At 35.0% G+C, this 20,018-nt stretch overlaps 2 protein-coding genes across 2 annotated transcripts; one reads left to right on the top strand and one right to left on the bottom strand.

The window, feature by feature from the left end:
- Positions 1-3,878: 3,878 nt before the first annotated feature.
- LOC110424601 (putative NAD(P)H dehydrogenase (quinone) FQR1-like 1) lies at positions 3,879-6,610 on the top strand. The gene is made up of 4 exons (XM_021439203.2): positions 3,879-4,056; positions 5,493-5,586; positions 5,804-6,066; positions 6,174-6,610. Exons 1-4 carry the CDS (start codon positions 4,034-4,036, stop codon positions 6,403-6,405), a joined length of 612 nt encoding a protein of 203 aa, XP_021294878.1. The 5' UTR covers positions 3,879-4,033; the 3' UTR covers positions 6,406-6,610.
- Positions 6,611-10,123: 3,513 nt separating this feature from the next.
- On the bottom strand, positions 10,124-13,233 carry LOC110423932 (transcription factor bHLH112-like). Its single transcript, XM_021438367.2, has 7 exons — positions 12,768-13,233; positions 11,860-12,475; positions 11,623-11,724; positions 11,448-11,513; positions 11,263-11,328; positions 11,068-11,124; positions 10,124-10,938 (listed from the first exon to the last, which is right to left on the bottom strand). Exons 1-7 carry the CDS (start codon positions 13,109-13,111, stop codon positions 10,789-10,791), a joined length of 1,401 nt encoding a protein of 466 aa, XP_021294042.1. The 5' UTR covers positions 13,112-13,233; the 3' UTR covers positions 10,124-10,788.
- Between the last annotated feature and the right edge of the window lie 6,785 nt (positions 13,234-20,018).

Here is a 20,018-nt window from a genome sequence, read left to right as displayed (position 1 = left end):
TGTATTTGGCGGTCCAGCAAGCGGTACTTTTTCTCTTTTTCTTTCTTTTACTTTTGCTTGATGGGGACATAGCCTGAGTAAACAAACACCGAATCATCCAAGAAAGAGAGGAACAGATCAGAGTGAAATAAAATAAAGAAGGAGAAAATTCCTAGGCGCTTCCAATGAGATCGGAGATCCATCTACTCATTACTGCCTCCTCTTGAGGCAGCACTAGAGGAGCAGAAGAGGGCGCAAATCTTGCCTGCCTTTTCTTTTTCTGACCCAGACCAAAACAAGTTCTGACCATGCTTAGCAGCTAGCCCCTCCTATCTTTGTTGATCTTGGGTAGCTTGCCTGATGGGTGTGTCTTGTTCTTATGACAACCAACGAAGGCCACTTGGTTAGTCTTTTGGGCCTAAGAGGTCAATGACGAGAAGCATGACATGCATCTTTCTTCTTTGGGCTTGGAAGAAGTTGCGTTTCGAAGAAATGAAAAGTAAAAGTGAAATGAAAAATGGCAAGCAAATAGGCAGGGACAGAAAAGGAGTTTAGGCCTATGGGGCACCTAATGCGTTAATCATCCCTACCATGAATAACTGGATTGGGGCCATCAGGTCTTAACAGAAAGTGTGGACTTCAACATCAACCTCTTTTGACTAGTGCAGTTTCATCAATGGTGGTTCACCAGCCACACTATATACTACTTTCCCCCCCTTTTTTTTTTTCACAAGGAAGAGAGGTTGATTTATATGCAAAGTGTTTTTAGTGGTGATGCCAACTAGGAAGCAAGAAAGCTTCCACAAATGCTGTCATCTCCAAAGCCCAATACCATCCTAACCACCAAAAAGGCCAATTTGTTTATAGCCATGATGGTGAAGTAGAAGAAGGTTGTGAGGTCTTTGGGGTTTAGGGTTGAAGCAAAAAACATAACCAAATAAAAGAAAAGAAAGATCTGATTAGACGTTTGGTCTCTCTCCCTCCCTTAATTACGAGCAAATACTCTTCTGTTGGAATTCGGATCCCCCAAAGGACAAGGGCCATCCTCTAGAATGACTCCTGGAGCATAGCCAAAAAGCCATGATGTCTCTCCTAACTCAACATATTTGGTAGGTGAGGCCCAGGGAGACAGTCTTGGCACGTGCTATTCTCCCCACCAGTTCCATGGTCAAGGTGTTAATCACTTGGGGTAGAATTTGATCAAACATTAATTCGCAAAGGAAAATGGGTTTTAATTCCCTATATATATATATATATATATTCTTCTTCATACTTGCCATAGAAAGGGGCTCGCATACAACAAAAAGGAATGCAAGTTTATCATTGGGCTATGGGGACTGGCAGCTAGGAGTTGTTGTAAGATTTGAAAATGGTGGTCTTCATGATCTCATCTAACATGAAAAGAAGTGCAAAACAAGAGAGGAAAACGCAATCATAAACCTCACTCAAAAGAAGAAAAAGAGTGCATGCAAAGGGAGAAGAGGAATATTGTAGTAAGATGGAAAGGATGATGGATGATAACAATAATTAGAAGTATGGGGGGATTGTAATAATGGCTATTAGGAGTATAATACAAGTGCGTAAATGGGATGAAATTTGACAGGCGTGATGGGAGCGTTTGGTATTAAGAATATCAAAAGCATGCTTCAAGACAAAGGCCCTCGATGCCTGTTTAGATCCCTCTTAGAGACAAAGCGACAATGAGGAAAATCTCTAACCAACACATGACACCATGAGAAAATTACATCCTGATGACATCTTTATTTGTTTAGTTGCAATTAATCAATTTAGTTTACAGAAGTCTTGGAAAGCCAAAGACAAAATGGGAGAAAGAAAAGTATGGGAGTTGGTGCGGAACTTAGCAGCCGCCTGGAATCATCATAACAGCAACAGCCCAATCCAAGCTTAGTCTTAGCTTCTAACATTATAAACTTCTGTTTCTTTTTTTCTTGGTTAAGGAGGTTGGATTGTGCCATGATCCTGTCATACTGATATATTATTTGACTTGGCAATTCCTTTTGAGATAGGAAAACAAGAAAGTTACATAAATGTGGTGGCTATGACTTGGTATGAGCTCCCTATTCTAGACCGTTTGAAGGTTGGCTATGACTTCCCATTCTACACTGCATATAATATAAATTACAAGTCTATTCTTCTTTCTGAGAAACCCCAGAAGTGTTGATTTGGAAGGCAAAAGGTTTGAATCTTATTCTTTTAAATAAAAAAGATTGTGAACTAGTCAGAATTGAATCCCATAAATATCAGAAAGCTGTTACATTATTCTTATTTTCTTATTCCTATGGCAATAAATATCAGAACCATTCTTATTGAAGCAAATTACTTCTGAAACTCGATCTTCTTCATTGTTGTCCTTTGTTTCAATTATCAATTGATTCTTATCCAACAGTTTATGGCAAGTTTGGCAACAGCTCTGTCTTCCTTTTTGGTTACAGAAATCACTAAAATTGAAATATGGAAACCATGATTTACTTACCCAGAATGATATTCCATTTGATTTACTTGCCAAATTTGAAACAAACCATTCGATTTGACAGGATAAGCATTAAAAAGATGTAATTAATTAGCCAGGCTAGCTATGATTCTAGTCATAAATTGTCGAGTGAGAAACCAATCTCCTCTTAGAATTCAACTGGAAAGCTGTTACAAATCTCTTCCCCTTTCCTCGCTGGATAAAAGTCAAGACCAGTCATTACGGCGATTTCCCATTCTAAATTCAACACACAGCTGGTACAATCTTATTTGTTTTGGAAAATTACAAGCCAAAGTTTGCAAGCAAATTTGCCATGACGTGTTGCACCAGATAATAACCATCCCAAGACCTCCACAATTCTGAAGCTGTGATAATACACAAAGTCAATGCCCTTGACCCTCTAACCGATATATCAGATCCGATGCATCAACCCCAACACATGTCCAGAAACAACGGATCTTTTCTGTAAAAATTTAACATAAGATGCCAGGTCATTGACATAAAATAATGTATCAGGATGTGATACAATGTTCCTGCAGAGTTACAAAATAGTTTTAAATTTTTCCTCGTGACTTAAAATTGTATGCTTTCCCTATCAGATGAGCTGGTTGATTGGGGAAAAGAGGTACAAGGTTGCCACTGCCATGGGTGATGGTGAAAGAGGTTGGTGTTCCCTTTAATAAAAGAACTGACCAGTTGTCTGTTGTTACTAGACCAATAGTTCTTCCTCTCTCTGTCTTTCTCCTTCTCTCTCTTTTTCATCCCTAAAAGGAAAAACTGCAGAATTGTATGATTCATATTCACATTTCTGTAATAAAAAGATTCGTATAACGATTTATATGTTCAGGATATTTCTAATTTAATAGATAAATGAAATTTTTTTAGTGAATAGAAATTACAAACTTATCTTATGACATGAATTAATGAAAAGAAAATTATAGAAAGAATCAATGTATTATAAGAGTACGTAATTTAATATTATATTAAAATTTTAAGACAAGAATCAATCTTAAATTTAATTAATAATAAATAGAGAAATTAATAAATCTAAAATATTCTTAATTTAACAAATAAAATATTTGTTTTATGTTTTAGTAGAAGTAGAATAAATAAAATCTTATAAGCAATCAATACGTGTACATGACATATCTCATTACATTTATTTAGGAGATTAAAATATTAATTTGTGACTACAACTTGTAGGTTGCCAAGTCTTTAATTAATACTAATTGTTTGGCAGATCTTAGGATATTTCTAATTGGACTTGATTATATTTTATAATAACTATAAAAATACTTAATATATATATATATAAAATTACAAATCACATGGAAGAAAAAGATAAATAATAATAATAAAAAGAATTGTCGACCCCCAGAAAATTAGCCCCGTAAACCACGAGAAAAGAATTGTCCCAAAATCTAGAACGTCACTATAAATAAAGCGCTCCCTTCCTCTGTTCGTTCCTCCTCCTCTGCCTAAAACAGAACATTTTCGTTAACCACAACAAACAAGTTTCTCCTTTGCCTTCAAAAGCATCAAACAAGTTAACCCACAAAGAACATGGCCACCAAAGTCTACATTGTGTAAGCATTCTAATCTTGTTTCTTCTTGGGTTGCTCAGTTTTTTTTTTTAATTTTTTTGTAGCTGGAGTTGAATCTTTTGCTCTGTTTCTTGCCCTTGCTCTGCCATGCATTCTTTCTTGCGCATTTAGACATCAGGTTATGAAGTTTCTACTTTTCTTGTGAATTAGATAATCTGGGGTTCGGTCTTTTTAGTGAATAAATCTGTTAAAATTGTTTGAATTCTTTTTGTTCCTTCATCTTACTCTCTTCTTTTCTCAGTTAAATGGAGTTTCCAGCTGTGTATTGTTTTGTTTAATGATATTTTTCTGAAAGTGAGAGATCAGTTATCTCAAATAAAAACCATGAAATAAATTGGTTTCAAAAGATTTGATGTTGTTTATAGATATGCTGAATCTGCATTTGCATCTTACAGAAACAAATTCAATCTTTTTCCTTTGCCAATCCCGCTGTCTTTACAAGATTTTCTTATGATAATCCAGAATGTTTCTTTTATTTGATGGTAATGAAGACTGAGATGTTCCTCCCTTCTTTAGTTTTCCTACGATCCAACCTTAATCAGAACCAAACATAGGGGAAACAGAAAGAACACTACGGTAGAAACTGATTAATCTGTTCTCTTATGTGGATAGGTGTTTGGTTAATTCTTTACACGTGAAAAATGTTTATTTACCCAATCCAGAAAACAATGGGAAAAGGCTCCTTTGTGCATTTTTGGTGTACTTTTGATGGAGTCTCCATGAGACTAAAAGTTAATGTTTTCTTCTTCATTCGTTAATCTATGTTGATGTGTACAGTACATAATTTACATAATATGAGTAAGTCGATTCAATCATCAAAGTAAGAATTGCAAAATCAAAGAGATTGAGGATTTTAATGGGGCATTATGCTGTGAATTAGCAACAAACCAAATAAAGTGATAGTGAAACATGACCAACCATTGAAATTATCATTAGGAGAAAACTGCCAGCTCTTTTCTTTTGAAGCATGTGGCCCCATCACCCATTATTATTGTAGTCCAGTTTCCTTTTGTGCATATAATTTTGAAGTGGCTTTCATTTTCATGGCTTCCAATGCTTACAGATAAGCTTGTAACAGTGTTTCAAGATTACCTTTTCCTTTTTTTTCATCTACAAACAAATTACTTATATATGTATTGTGCTGTCGATGTGGCAGAACTAGTTTTATGCGTGCCAACATAGAAAACAAATCACCCAAATTGTCTTCCCTTGCTGACAGGGTTATCCCATTAAGCACTTTAAAATGCATTTGCACCGTGCAACTGTCTCTCCCACTCTTGTAATTGGCTTTGATCGATGATTTTCCTGGATACAGTCTTGCAAAACTGTTGCATTGTTAGGATACATACCTACCAAAAGTATTAGTTTACCTTTTTTTGTGTAGTAACTTTAAAAAACTACTTGGGTCTTTGCTGCAGTTACTACTCCATGTATGGACATGTTGAGAAGCTGGCACAAGAGATTAAGAAAGGAGCTGCATCTGTTGAGGGAGTAGAAGTCAAACTCTGGCAGGTCTGATTATCTTCACAATGTTATCTTCTTGAATTCAAGTTCAGATTGATATGCAATGAAGAAATTTTGGAATTTTTGCCTTGTAATATTGAAATAAGCATTTTTGAGTTAAGACAGGATCAATTGACTAGTACACATGTTTACATGGTAGAGAGTTTACAGTCAACTATTTAGGGATTCTGTTACTGATTCATGGATTTGTTGGATTTTAAATTAGGTACCTGAAACACTACCAGAGGAAGTCCTTGGAAAGATGGGCGCACCACCAAAGGCTGATGCACCTTGCATTACACCCAATGAGCTTGCTGAGGCTGATGGTGTTCTTTTTGGCTTTCCCACTAGATTTGGGATGATGGCTGCACAGTTTAAAGCGTTCATGGATGCAACTGGTGGTCTATGGAGAACCCAAGAGCTTGCAGGCAAACCTGCTGGAATTTTCTACAGCACTGGCTCCCAAGGAGGTGGACAAGAGACTACCCCGTGAGTATATATTTGCATTGTAATTTATAGAAAGTATTACTAAATAGCAATTCCAAAAAAGTTCTATTAATTCTTTTAATGTTTTGTCTTATTGGAAAAATTTGCAGCTTAACTGCAATCACTCAACTTGTTCACCATGGAATGATCTTTGTGCCCATTGGATATACATTTGGTGCTGGTATGTTTGAGATGGAGAATGTCAAGGGTGGAAGCCCTTATGGTGCAGGAACTTTTGCTGGGGATGGCTCGAGGCAGCCATCTGAGCTGGAGCTAGCGCAGGCTTTCCACCAGGGCAAGTACTTCGCTGGCATTGCAAAGAAGCTCAAGGGAACAGCTTGATTTTCACTCGTGAAGCTACTAGTATTCAGCTCTATAAACATGTTTCCTTTTTTCCTTTTTCTTTCTTTACATTTTACTTGTTCCAGCTCTTTGGTCTCCATAGAATAATATAAGCTTCGCTGGGATGGATTTGCTGTCACAAACTTACAGTGTTTCTTCAAGACACTAGCATCTTATTAATGACGAAACTTTTCATTGATTTAAACGTTTGTCATTTGCCATATTGACAATAGCAAAATTCCTTCCCTATTGCTATAATGAAATCAGGAGAAATCTACTGGAATTCGTATTTTACTTAAACCTTTAGAATCCACAATCCATGCTTTGAGGTGCAAGTTGCCTTCATGATCATTCGGATTTTACTTAGATTCAAAGCATGCATCAATGATTTCACATTGGCCGATTGCAAGGTCATACAAAAAACTTTCAAACGACAGGTTCCTGGTATGCCACCTGCATAACATGGACCATGACTTTCTCCTGTGGACCAAATGATTCCCGCGTTCCTCTTAGAAACTCATTCGATTATCCCGGAATCTAAAGCAACATTTGGTCCTGTTTCAAGATAATGCTATCACAGCCGAGTAGCTGGTCCAGCCGGTCCAGTGTCTAACTAGAGGGATCATGCTCTCCATTTGCCCATCTTAACCAATTGCTTGTAACTATGAGAATAAACGAGTTTATTTGTTAATTGGTTCGACTTAAAAGATATTTAGAGTTGTTTATGTAGTAGTTAAGTAAGCTACTGGGATCTAGTCTGAACCCAACTGGATTTTTGTTTGATCATGATTGACGTGTAATCAAATCTTCTAAGTAAGTTTTAACTCTCATGTCAAATCAACTCGAGCTGATTGGATTGCACAACAATCTTGTCCAAAAATTTTCTACCTAGGTTATGAGCAAGAACCTGGGCCTATCTTAATCCTTTACTGACTGGTCCGTTACTTCTTTTAGTCGGAGCCTCTTTTGGGACACAGTCTGTGTTGATTGCTGCCCAAATATCAAGCAAGCCCAAATCCAAAATCTATCAGAATGGGAGCAGTCCAAAGCCACTTGACGACAATAAGGTATGGTCTCATCTCCTAAAAATGTAACATAACTACTGATGCTTCCTTTTCGTACAGGAAACTTCCAGCCCATTCTCATATCGAAAGCTGCCATGCAAACAGAAGCCAAAGAGTGATGAGACATGATGAGGGGTCATTTTTTCCATTTTCGGGCAGGGGTGATGAATGAATTGAAAATCAAGTCCTTGTTAATATCTTTGCCCATTTTCGATCTCTTTTTTCTTTGATAATAAATATTGGGATGGAGAATTCAAACATGGAATCATTTCTCTTCTTTGTTTATGGTGTAATGTGTGAACTCACAAGCTATCAGAATTTTAACGATCTTGACTACTCCTATGATAAATTAGATCAAAACTTTCACAAGCCAACTTTCTCGACATGAACAACAATGCCATCCCCCTTTTTGGGTGCAATTGGGAGTCTGAAAATTCTTAGGGGAGGACTCAAACTCTCCTTTGAAATGGGGAACATTTCCTAGAGGTCAAAGAGCTTGACAAAACAAGAGAAGAAAAAGTTGGCGACAAACCCCTTTTCTTTTCGTTTTTTTTTCCCATCAACAGCTTGAAAGAATCTGTAATGGTGTAACGAAAACTTCCCTGGATGGCTATAAGCCATATGGGTTTGATTCGTAAATGGTGTACAAAGATTAGATTCAAAGGAGAACGAAAAGAAATGGCCCTTTCCAATAGAAAAACTTGAAGTAGAAGACACCTGTTATTGAGTTTTCCTTTGATTAGCCAAAACAAGAAAAAAGGGCAAAGTATATAGCTAAAGTTGATAGATCATAAGGGAGTCACATACTTTATTAACATCAACCAATGATGCCTTGATGCTCTACCCTTTTAGTATTCCTTTTCATGTTTCTGTCTTTGTATATTAAGTAACACCTTAAGGAAGAAAAGAAGAAGAAGAAGAAGAAAAATTAAAGATTAACAAGAATTGAATTCCCATGGAGTACTCGAGAGTGGTACTGATCCCGATGCTTTAAGTCATGGTATAATACCCATCAGCCGATCAATTCAAAAGTCACCCAAAAGTTAAAGACGACATACCAATCAAAGAAAATTTTCTTTTAACAAATTGAAGCACTTTATTTTATTGTTCATGATTAGTCACTTGTCACAGGCGATTCTTCAACCTTAAGCTTCCTTGAGCGTCTAGGATACTTGATTGATTAAGTTTCTTTAATCGGTTCTCTGATATATATAAATTATTGTTCATATCCAAGTCTTGGAATTAGGATATATCTGCTTGAAAGCAACAGTTTGATGAAATAGTGACTTCAAATGGCTGGTTTAATGGATTCTCCTGTGATCTGTCATGTGTCTACATGAAGTACAAAAGGTTAAAGAAGATGGCTTTGAAGTTGATTTATTACTTTAAACATTTACAGTATTGGTCTTTAACAGATGAGATTGTTTATGTTATCTTCTCCAATATGAGTACTATCTTAGTTCTTGTTCCTTTTCTTCTCTCTTTTGGGTTTGCCATTTCCCCAACTAGAGTTTTTTAATCTAATTTCAATTTGGGTTAGGATTTTTAAATCTATTTGGCAAATTGGCAGGACACAAATGATATTCAAAATCATATATACACTTTTACAACCTAATCACAAGAGGGTATGTGACAACAATTGTAAGTCAAATTCCTCTTCCTTTTTCCACTAACCTATGCTGCCAAAGGGAAACAAGAAGACCAGTGACCCATCTCCTATGTGAATCTGATCAGAAACTCTTTGGTTTTGAAGTCGAAATCCATGTTTTAGCTAAACACCAATAGTTTAGAAGTGGAGACAAACTGAAGATCATATCATCTTTAAAAAGATAATTCTAATAATTAAATTCGAGACTTTTAATTCATAATGTAAAAAAGATTATATTTCATTGTGCATGTTACAACTCAAAATTAAATGAATTTTCGTGTATTATATAAAAGAAAACTCCATTTGATGTTTTTATAATTTCTCAAAAGATATTATTACCTTAACGACAATAATGGTTTACTATTGCATTATGCTTTGCTCCTATTCATGTAGGCTAAAGTTGTTGAAAAACCCACATCACAAAACTGAAGAAAAAGTTATGCTAATCCAAAGTAGTGTAGAGCTAGCATATAATGATTACAAAGAGATTATGTGTTAAGCAAGTTTTAGCAAGTGATGAAAGAATTCTTAATTGCAACTATTAGGAGCAAGTCAATTACCGTAATGTCACATAAAATGAATAGCTTTCATAAGTATATCTAGTACCCACAACAACACAAAAAGGATCCTAGCTCATTAATTATCTTTGCCTGCCTCTTATTAGACCAATAATAATAATAAAAAAACCCATAGCTAGCTTGCCCATTGTTGCCTTATCTTCAACATGGAATTAAAAAAATGAATGAAAATATTTCACCCTTAGTGTGGCCAGTACTCCTCCATACAAAAGCATGCTTCATGCCCCCTCAATGGGATAAAATTTTCTTTCTCTCTCTCTTTCATTCAAATAATGAAGAAACCCTAAAAGCAGGAACAGTGGGCCGCCCTCTGACTTCCACTAGCACATTTCCAAAACTATTTTAAAGTAAAAAAGAAAAAACACTGAAAAAGTTGAAAACTCAATCAAATGATCTCCACTCACTCCGACTCTTTGAACAACAAGAAATTCCAAAATAATATAGTCTCTTTTTTTATTTAATTTTCTTCTTTTTTTTTTTCCTTCTGTTCTTACAAATGATAAAGAAAGGGGGGGTGGCTGCCCTATACAACATACTCAACAGGAACAAAAAGGGCTCTTAAAGTTAAACCCCATCTGCTAAATTCAGCTACTAACATCAACAACATGGATTATAACAACAAACAAAAATAGAAATAATCTAAGTAGTATGAGTTAATTCATGTCGATTTTCGCTGAATTTAGCACTTGTTCCTGTTGATATCACCTCCAAATGTAGTTAATAGTACTTAGTTTACTGAAAAAAGAAGAAGAAAAAACCTATGCTTATCCTTTTGTTTTTTGTTCTTTTTAAAGGGTTGGGTTCCTAATCATTTGCTAGCTATACATCATTCTGCTTGTACTGGGCCAGCAGTCCAGCACATCGTCGTCTCTGTCCGTCTTTGGAGCCTCACCTTCTTTTTCTTTGTTTTCTTTAGCTTTTTCTCAAGACCGGTACAGCAAGGCAATTGTAGCCTTCTAAGTTTCCTTCACTTTTTCTTTTTGTTCTAAAAATTGAAGTTATGGCAGGGGCTCTGATAATTAATCATATATAATCTACTAGCTAACAGTTGTTGTACACAACTCCTTTAGCTTCTTTTATTTAGTTGTCTTCTCTACCTGAAAGTTCCACCAAACGTTGGCGTCCAGAAGTCAGCTGTGGTCTCGCTAGCAACTGGGAATGTGCTGGAGATCGGCACCAGACACAGCCCCCGGCTTCTTAGATCTTGCTTTGGCCCTTCTGGCTCCATCAACTTATCAGGACTCTGCAAAAACAAAGTACACAACCATGTTTTCAAGTATCAGAATGAGACAATTACTGCATTATTTATTCAAATAGTATAATTGGTATATAGTTATTATTATCATCAAAGTCTGTTTTTTTTTTTTAATACCTGTTGTTGTTGTATGGAAGCTGCTGCTGCCTGCTTCATATATGGTGTACTTAAAACCTGAAATTACGTAAAAATAACATTATCTTTCAGTCCATATTGAGAACTCTCTAGATAGTATGCTTGTCTTCATCTAAACAATATGTTAGTGTTTACTGATTTGATCTTATTTAAAAAGAAGACGATAGTGGAACATACATTTACTTGGTCATGGAGGAACTTGATGTATTCAATGGCTTCATGGAGAACAGAAGCAGTATCAGTCTGAAAAAAAGAAAAGGGTAAGGTACACATTAACCCAAAAGCCAAGATAAAAAGTAAGAGAAAGCTCTCAATTATACTCTTCCGAGTACATCAAAAAGAAGAAAAATCCAAAAATTCACCTTTCCGAAAGGTGAAACCAATTGCTGGAGCGCAGTGATTCGGTCCCCTAGCTTCTCTTTCCGAACCTGAACATAAAAAAATTTCTTAGTTTAAATTTATCATCTAAGTTTTTTTTAATAAATGATAAGAGCCCACCAGTAAAAGGAACTTGGGTCAAGATTTAGATAGTGGTACCTTGAAAGTTGGTAATGGCGATGGCGTTTCAATTCTTGGCCTCTTGAATGGAGGTTCACTACTTCCTTTCTTTATCGAGTCTCGAACTTCTTCAGTATTCGTCTGTAATACCAAAATCCATAACATAAAATAAATGAATCAAAATTGTCTCGGAAACCCTAGCCCTGGATCCAAGGCATGAACATGATGAAGAAGAAGTATAGTTTGTATATGCGTAATCAAACTTTGTTTATTTACCTTTGTAGTCAGGCTGGGGCAATTAGGTTTCTCCTCAAATGTTTGTGCAAGGAATTGTGATTGCGGTGAGGGTAAAAAGCTGGCTTTAACGTCGTTCAGGCCAGTGGAAGAGGCGTTCCAGAAGGGTGTGTTGTTGGAGAAGTGCAAGCTGCTGGGCTGCTGCTGCTTTGGCATTGATGGCCTCAAGAAAGGAGCTAGTTTTGGCCATGGAGGTGATGATAATTCATTGGCGTTTGCCCCGTAAGTGGCTGGGGCAGACATGTAGTTGATTGACCGGTTGTTGAGAAGTGATTGTTGAGGTTGAGGATCAGTTTCGAACAAACTTTGTAGCAGTACTGTTGATGGGTACCCGTACGATGCTGAACCCATTGGAAACCCAGCTGATAATCCCTGGCATGCTGGTGTACTGTCACCGGACTTGGTTACAGAGAAATCTTGATTGATCGGCTTGAAGGTAGCAATGGAAGAATCTTCCCCGGGGCTTGTATAGCTCTTCGGACTCCAATCCTTTTGGATTTGAGAAGAATCCATGCCTGTCTCTTGCCGACGACTCAACCTTGAATTAATATCTTCTTGAAGAATTGAACTGTAACTCTCAGTTCTCCCATTACTCCGACTGCAGGCACAAGGACAAAAACAAAAAGCATATATTCAATTGATGTAGAGAATTTTTAGCTAATAATTAAGAATTTAATTGATTGATCATATTGACTTCCTTTTCCAGATGACAATTATTAACCAGGGAAGCTAAAAAGTCTTAAAATATTCTCCCTTTAAACTTGTGGTTGAAGCTTTGGACTATAAGGTCTTCAGTCTTCCTTTAAAATTCACATTTAATTAATCAAATCATTAATAAAAATGAATACTAAAACCAGTTATCATCATAATACAAACACATCGAAACTTACAGCAAAGATTGGTTCCAATCCGATGTTGTCGATGAAGAAAGGCCAAAACCCATCATTTGTAAAGTAGAATCAATCAAAATACTGCTGCCACCACTATCCGAATCAGCCTGCTGAGGCTTCTGATGAGCACCCTGGAAAACTATAGAGCTATCAGAAACCGAGTTGTTAGACTCCTGATCACAAGACCTTGTCGCCTTGATGTCCACCGTGTCAGCACCCCATGATCCGAAGCTTCCCATGTCAGCAATCCCCGCAGAACACGGGGAAGAACAGCCGCTAAACATGCTTTTCGACGAATTCCACCATGTCCCTCCACAAATCCCGGCATGAAACTCTTCTGCCATGGTCAAATAAGCAGTGTTTTTCCCTTGGTGTTCCCTGTCTTTGCTTGAGAGCTCTCTCCCTCTCTCTCTCTCTCCTTGAAGGGTTAACGTTCTAATATATGAAAGGATTACCAGTGTGGGTGGAGGGTGTGTTAATTTATATATGAAACGGTGCACCAGAATTTGGTTGACATTTCAAGGAATGATTGGACAAATGAGAGAAAAAGCATTTTTGAATCGAATTTTTTTTCCTGTTAACTTTAGTACTAATACTTGGTATTAAAATTAATACATAAATATTTAATTTGTTTGGTAATTCTTTAAAAAAATAATTCTTTGTTCCTTCTGAATAAAGGGTTGTGGGTATATGATGACGTTGATGATGGTGTTTGATCTGACTGCCACGTCAGTGTTTTGGACCCAAATTCTTTGTTTAATCGACGGCTGATATTTGGTTTGAATATAATAGTGAAGAGAAAAGGGCATGGATGAACCTGAAATTTATGGTCCCAAAATATAATGTATGATTGTTAAATCTTTGGTGGCAGCCGTAGCGCGTGACTGTCACTTTCATCAAATTGGAAAATTATTTCAATTAAATATTTGGCACCAGAGAATTTTAGTTTTGACTCCTTTGTTACCATACTTTCCTAGAGCACTTTTCTTAATTTCCTTTATGACGGAAAATGTATTCGTGGGTGACATTTTAGTCTTGAATCAACGCAAATAGAACATTTTTGCCAATGCCAAAACTTTATCAATGGGGCGTTTTCTCCAGAGGCTAGTGTCGAAATGTTATCCTCACTTTAATACATCTCTTCACCATGTATTGATCATCGACCCATCACATGATAATTTATTTTTAAAAAAATAACAGTAATTATTTTGAATTTTTTTAAAAAATATTTAATTTAAAATCGATTAATTATAATCACAGAGGTCTTTGTTATATTTATATGCTCAATATACCCTCACTTAATAGATATGGGATTTCTTTATCATGAATCTAATTATACCTTTCAACTCTTAGGAGCAAATCAGTTGAGATAGAGAAGAAAGTGGGAAAAAAAAAATGGGTTTCTTCCTCTTAGAGAATGAATACTATTATTTAAATAGAATTCATCATTTTATCAAAATTTACTTTTTTTTAATATAAAACAGGACATTAATTACATTTAGTTCACATAGGTAAATTATTGTTTGTTTGATAAGGAGGAAATTAGAGGAATTGTTAGCATTATTTTTGTTCTTTATTTGGTGTACATAGAGTTATTTTTCACACCTTTAAAGCTTCGAGAATTTCATCCATAAATGGAAAAACCAAAAAAAAAATCAATTGGTCAACAAACAACAACATGATGCCTAATTTTGTTTCCATCTCTAAAGAGAATTGTGAAAATTTTGTAAAAGGATTCCCTATACATGACAAGTCAACAAAATTTTGTTTTCATTCGATTGAGGAAATTGAACAGCTGCCTTTTTATAAAATGATCCACCACCCACAAGAAAAATCAAAATCATTGTCACAATATGTCTTCAACATAAAAATATATATATATATATATATATTTAAGATTCAATTTTGGGACGCGGTTTAAACTTAATTGAATGCTAATACGTAATTTTGACTTGGACTAATTTAATTTTCTTGATTATGGTAAAGTTAATTAGTCCTTAACCCCAAAAAGGAAAAGAAAAAAAATTGAAGAAAATAGTTGACTTTTGAAGAATTAAAAGGTAAGTTAGGTGTGATCCATGAAATCTAATTTTCTCCAAAAAATATAAAGAAAGAGACCTGGGGTTTTGATTTTCAACACTGCAAACTCTGCTTGACATTGATACTTCATCAAGTCATATTCTGTGAATCAAAATCCTTCAATTAATGATTTAGGTCAATTTTGATACACGTGGGGTAGTATGTGTATATGGTGATATATCTTATAATAAATTTAATGAACTATCAAGTATATGGCTTCAATGGTGGTTGATCTTAGGCTCTTACCAGTAATATTTATATGGGCCGTCACCTAATATTGACTCATAGTTTACCATATTTGTTCAAACATTGGTCTAAATGCTACAGATAATGTAGAACATGATTTTTCAATTTAGGCAGTCAAAGGGGAAAAACAAATCAAATTTTGTAAGATAATCCAATTGCCAATCAAGAGATTGGTCAAAAGGCTAATTAAGGTCCAATCCCATTTGATTAATCATTTACTTAGCTTTGTATGTTAACTGTAGGCATATCTTAAATTATATTGAGATATATACAATTCCAGTTCTTGGAACTAAGCCAAAGGGCAACTATATGCTCCCTCAAAGAGCAGTGAAAAACAATATGAGATGACTTTCATAGACTTAATTACTTGATAATTACTCAATAAATGACCAAGTTCTTGTATTCCCATTCTTTTTATTCCACCAACTATATACTTAACTATATAGATAGATAGAATACTACTAATAAAAAAAGGGCTTAAACTTGAACGTTACATCTTGATTAAATAAAAAAAGACTCCTTTCGCCTTTAAATGTTTATTTATTTTTTTTAATTTTGTGGTTACAATTTGAATTTTTACAATATAAATGTTTAATATTTTTAATTTTTAAATAAATAGTATCTAAATAAAAAAATTCATTTTAAAACATCAAACAAAAAAAGACGAACAAAATAAAATAGATGGACCAATATATTAAATAAAAAAATAAAAAACAAATGAAGCATATTGAATGATAATACTAATTAACATGAAAAAATGCTATATTTCTTTCTTCAAATGAAAGTAGTACTTACTTCCATTAAACCAAACTCTAATTCCATTATTCCAAGCTTTTTTGATATGCTTAGGGCTTAATTAAAAAAAAAAAAGAGAGAGAGAGAGAGTTAACTAAAATAACTAAAAAGGATTGGCTTTTAACCAACCTATTAACTTTAGAAACCGCCAATCCGTTGATAGAGGGAGAGAATTTGACGTCATGCTTAGGTAAGATAAAAGTCTGACCAAAAGAGTGGGGAAGGGTCAAGAGGGAAGTGAGTCAACGTGGGACCCAGAGGGCACGCGCGCGTGCGTGGAAGGAGACACGTGGGACCGTGTTTGGCGCCGCAAGAGTCAAAGTACTAAGGTCACAGGTTCTTACCCGCGAATGATTTCTTTTTGGCGGTACCGTTCACTGTTAAGCAGAGATCCGTCCCATACTCAAATATTAACCGTCAATGTCTTCTCCTTCCACAATCCCATTTTCCTTTCATTTTTTATATTTCTTTTTTAGTCGGTAAAAGGTGTCTACAAAAAAATATCTATATTATTTTAAAATATTAAATAAAATTTTAGTTTTTATTATATTTAATCAAATTGATGTATTTTTATTTTAAATCAAATTAATTTATATATTATTAAAATTAATTAATTATAATTAGTAAAATATCAATATTGACATGATATTGATATAAAAAATATAAAATGTTACATGATCATTTTATTATGTTACATCAACATATTAACATGTTACATCATAATTACGTAATATAAAATGAAGAGTGAATTTGTAATTAACGACAGTTGATCAATTATTAAATATAAGAATATTTGATTAAAAATAAAAATATAACAACTTACTTGAACTCAAATAAAAAAAATAAAAATTTATTTAAATAATTTAGAAAGTTTTAGATATTATGTCTTTTTAAAATTTCATTTAATACACTTTTTTTATCGAATTAAAAAAAACATTACATTTATTACAAAACACTTTTTATATATATCATTAAATGGTAATTTGTAATCAATCTTAGACCTACTTAATTGTTCTTTTAGCTAATTTTAATTTTCTTTTGCAAACTTGAAAGCCAATGTATAGTCCTTGGCCAACAAATAGTTTAAAAGATATTTTTGTGATTAGAATCTGAAAAGAATGGGAAATGTGAAAATGGTTTTCCAATATAAAAACCATTTATGCAAATTGTTCCAAATCCCACATCAATGGTGCGGCCATTGTCAAAGGACAAAGGAGCTGGCATCAAATATCCTAGCTGTTCTATCTAATTAAAGGAGAGAAACAAAGTCCAGGTCGGGGCACCATATGTGGGCAGGACATGCAGCGCGTGAAGGAAGGAAGGGAAAGAAGAAAAGAAAATCCTTTGGAAAAAACAAGTGGGCTGTCTAGCCGCTGAGACAGAATGACCTTCCCTTCTTTGCCATCTCAGGCCAAGACAACCATGGTCACTTTCCCTTGATGCGAAAAGGGTATTAGGTCATATGCCCATCCAGCCCCTTGGATTTTCTTGCTTGTCTTCTTCTCATTGTGGAATGTTCTCTCTTCAGAGAAAAGTGGGGGACCCTGATCCCTTATCTTATATGGCTCATGTCATGCCTTATGACTCTCTACCATACACACCGACTTGTTCAATATTGTCATTATAATTAGCTAGTTCGCATATAATAAGATTATAAATTACTGTCAATTTATTTATTTTTCAGCCAATTAATTATACTTGATGGTACGAGTTAAAAACACATAATCTTGATTACTGTCAATATTCACAATATTGTTTTGTCGATTTAAACATGTAGTCATAAATCTTTTTTAATAATTATGAAGAAAGTAATTAATTATATGAAAACACAATGCTTCAATTAGGTAGTGGTAGTGATCAAGTTTTGTGTGATATTTCAAACATGGTGTGTAATTAAACTTGGAGGTATGAATGCAATCAATCTTCAAACACTTAATGCTTTGTACAAGTGTACGATGTTTGATCCAAATGTACCTGATCGAATATGTTATACGTATGTATATCTATACGTAGAAATATACTATAGAGATGTAACACTGAGGGAATCAAGAGGTGTAAAAAATGACAAGGAAAAAGACGAGTACATAGGTATGGTTGAGAAGAGAGCAATGGTGACCTTGGTAAAGTACAATGCTATCACGTGGCAACTTGAAGCAGGCAAAAAACACATGCCGAAGAGCCCACGAGAAAGGGAAGGAGCTTAACGCGAGCAAATATAAACAATGGAAAAGAGGAGAAGGAGAGGCCATAAGTTTTTATTTTGTGGCCGTGGGTTGACCAACAAAGGGTTTCAAACCCAAGATGGTCCATATGTTTTGTGATTTCCAACGTGCGTAGTGGCTTTGCTCGTTAATGGTCAACCCCAAACTCGGTGAAACACGCACCATAGCCAACAGCCGCCCTTTTCTCTTGTTCTACTCTCTTCCTTTTTACACACATCCTTTCCCTTTCTCTACACTTAAACACCTATAAGATATTGAGCATTAACCCTTACATGATTTAATTAAGGATTGATTATCGAATTGGGTGACACATGATGGTGGTGGGGTTTAAAAACTTAACACATTCTTAAAGCATGATCGTGTTCTAATCATTTTAAACTAATAGTACTAATATATATATAATTGATATATCGATATCATTGTTGTATTTATATTCATGTAAGTAAAAATTTTATGTATTCGTGAATTTCACGGTTATAATGTGCATTATAGATATCAATTAGTGAAAATGAGTTTCATGTTAGAATTTAAAATAAAAAAAAACAATCGGTGAAATCTTGTTTCTTGTAGTGGCTTAAGGATATCGTCCCTACTTATAGGAATAGTAATGCAAGTTGGAATAACTAGTTTCATTTTTTATATAATAATAGTTGCCAGGCCATGATTTCTTTCCTTTTCGATTCCCACGTGTTAAGATCAACCTTAAGTTTCATGGAAACTCATGTGCAATCCTCTGTGATCAAACAATAATTTCATTTACAAATACTTTAACCAACTCATTTACGGAGAAAAAAGAAGTAATTAATTAGCAATAAGGAGATCAACAAATAGTATAGTGACAAGCATGATTCATTATATTCATGTGTGTGGCTATGGCATGCTCGATGAGAAAATGATTAAAGATAAAATTAAAAGCTCCAAGGGGTGGTTCCCTTCCTTTTATCGTTGCCGTCCCATATCTGAATTCTATCATTTAGGAGTCATTATTAATGTCGAGGGTTACTTGTTCAAATCCTTGTAACTCTTACCTACTATATAACCCCAATGGTATTACTTGTAATCCCTTTCTCTTTAAAATTAGGTGCATGTTCCCTCCATGGCCATCCCTGTCTAGATTGACTTCTATCTTTATGGGGTTTGAAATTTTGTTTTGAAATGCAATTTGCACCAAAGAGAGCGAAAGAAAACTCCTAAATTCCAAAGCACGACAGGTCATTCATCATTGGTTTTGCGGACTTATGAAAATGTCACCAAAAAAATTTGTCTTCCATTTTGGTGGGGTTGACATGAGATGATTGACCCATGTTTGAAACATGCTTTTGTAGTCATTTTGAGGGACCCAGGATAATACCCTCCCCCTCTCTTTAATATTCTTAAGATGGATTATAGGACACTGATTGAAATAAGGGTCATTCCTTGTTAGCTTATGCTTACACATGTCCTTGATTATTTCTTTTTACATTGGTCTGCAAGTGAAAGATGACTTCAGTATTTTCTCTGTGTTTTCTTCTGTCAGTGGACCTGGCGGTTCCTTCTTCTTTCATTTTCAGAATGTTGGCATTCATTAGATTGTAAAGCTGTTCTTGTGGATGCAATTCTTTTCCTTCTCCCCTGACAATTAAAGCTTCTTTGTGAAGTCTGAACTATTAGTCAGAATTTTGATATACTTGACACCAACTATCTGGACAATTAATGTAATTGATTGAATGGATTTGAATTTTGCAATCACATCCATTGGGAGGAGGAGCGGGGGGGTGGGGGGGCTAGTTTTGTTATATTCTCTAAGCTTATGAAACTGGTATGAAAGGCCCCACAGCTTGACATGATCATTACACATTTAGAAACAATTGGCAGATGAGTCAATTTCAATGTAATTGATCAAAGGACTTTCCAAAGCCATGGACTCAGG

This window comes from Theobroma umbraticum, unplaced genomic scaffold (genome assembly GCF_002168275.2).
Source record: "Theobroma umbraticum cultivar Fairchild unplaced genomic scaffold, ASM216827v3 scaffold_204.0, whole genome shotgun sequence".
NCBI classification, from domain to species: domain Eukaryota; kingdom Viridiplantae; phylum Streptophyta; class Magnoliopsida; order Malvales; family Malvaceae; genus Theobroma; species Theobroma umbraticum.
Note: the sequence above shows the minus strand (reverse complement) of the source record. Positions and strands in the feature narration are given on the sequence as shown.

Bases quoted from the DNA above. Each gene is read 5' to 3' on its own strand.
- LOC110423932 (XM_021438367.2), bottom strand. From the start codon at position 13,111: ATGGCAGAAGAGTTTCATGCCGGGATTTGTGGAGGGACATGGTGGAAT. The intron at 11,725-11,859 runs GTAAATAAACAA...TTGGTATTACAG, and splicing joins GCCCCAGCCTGACTACAAAG to ACGAATACTGAAGAAGTTCG. The intron at 11,125-11,262 runs GTATGTTCCACT...ACGTAATTTCAG, and splicing joins TCCTCCATGACCAAGTAAAT to GTTTTAAGTACACCATATAT.
- LOC110424601 (XM_021439203.2), top strand. From the start codon at position 4,034: ATGGCCACCAAAGTCTACATTGT. The intron at 5,587-5,803 runs GTCTGATTATCT...ATTTTAAATTAG, and splicing joins TAGAAGTCAAACTCTGGCAG to GTACCTGAAACACTACCAGA. The intron at 6,067-6,173 runs GTGAGTATATAT...AAAAATTTGCAG, and splicing joins GGTGGACAAGAGACTACCCC to CTTAACTGCAATCACTCAAC.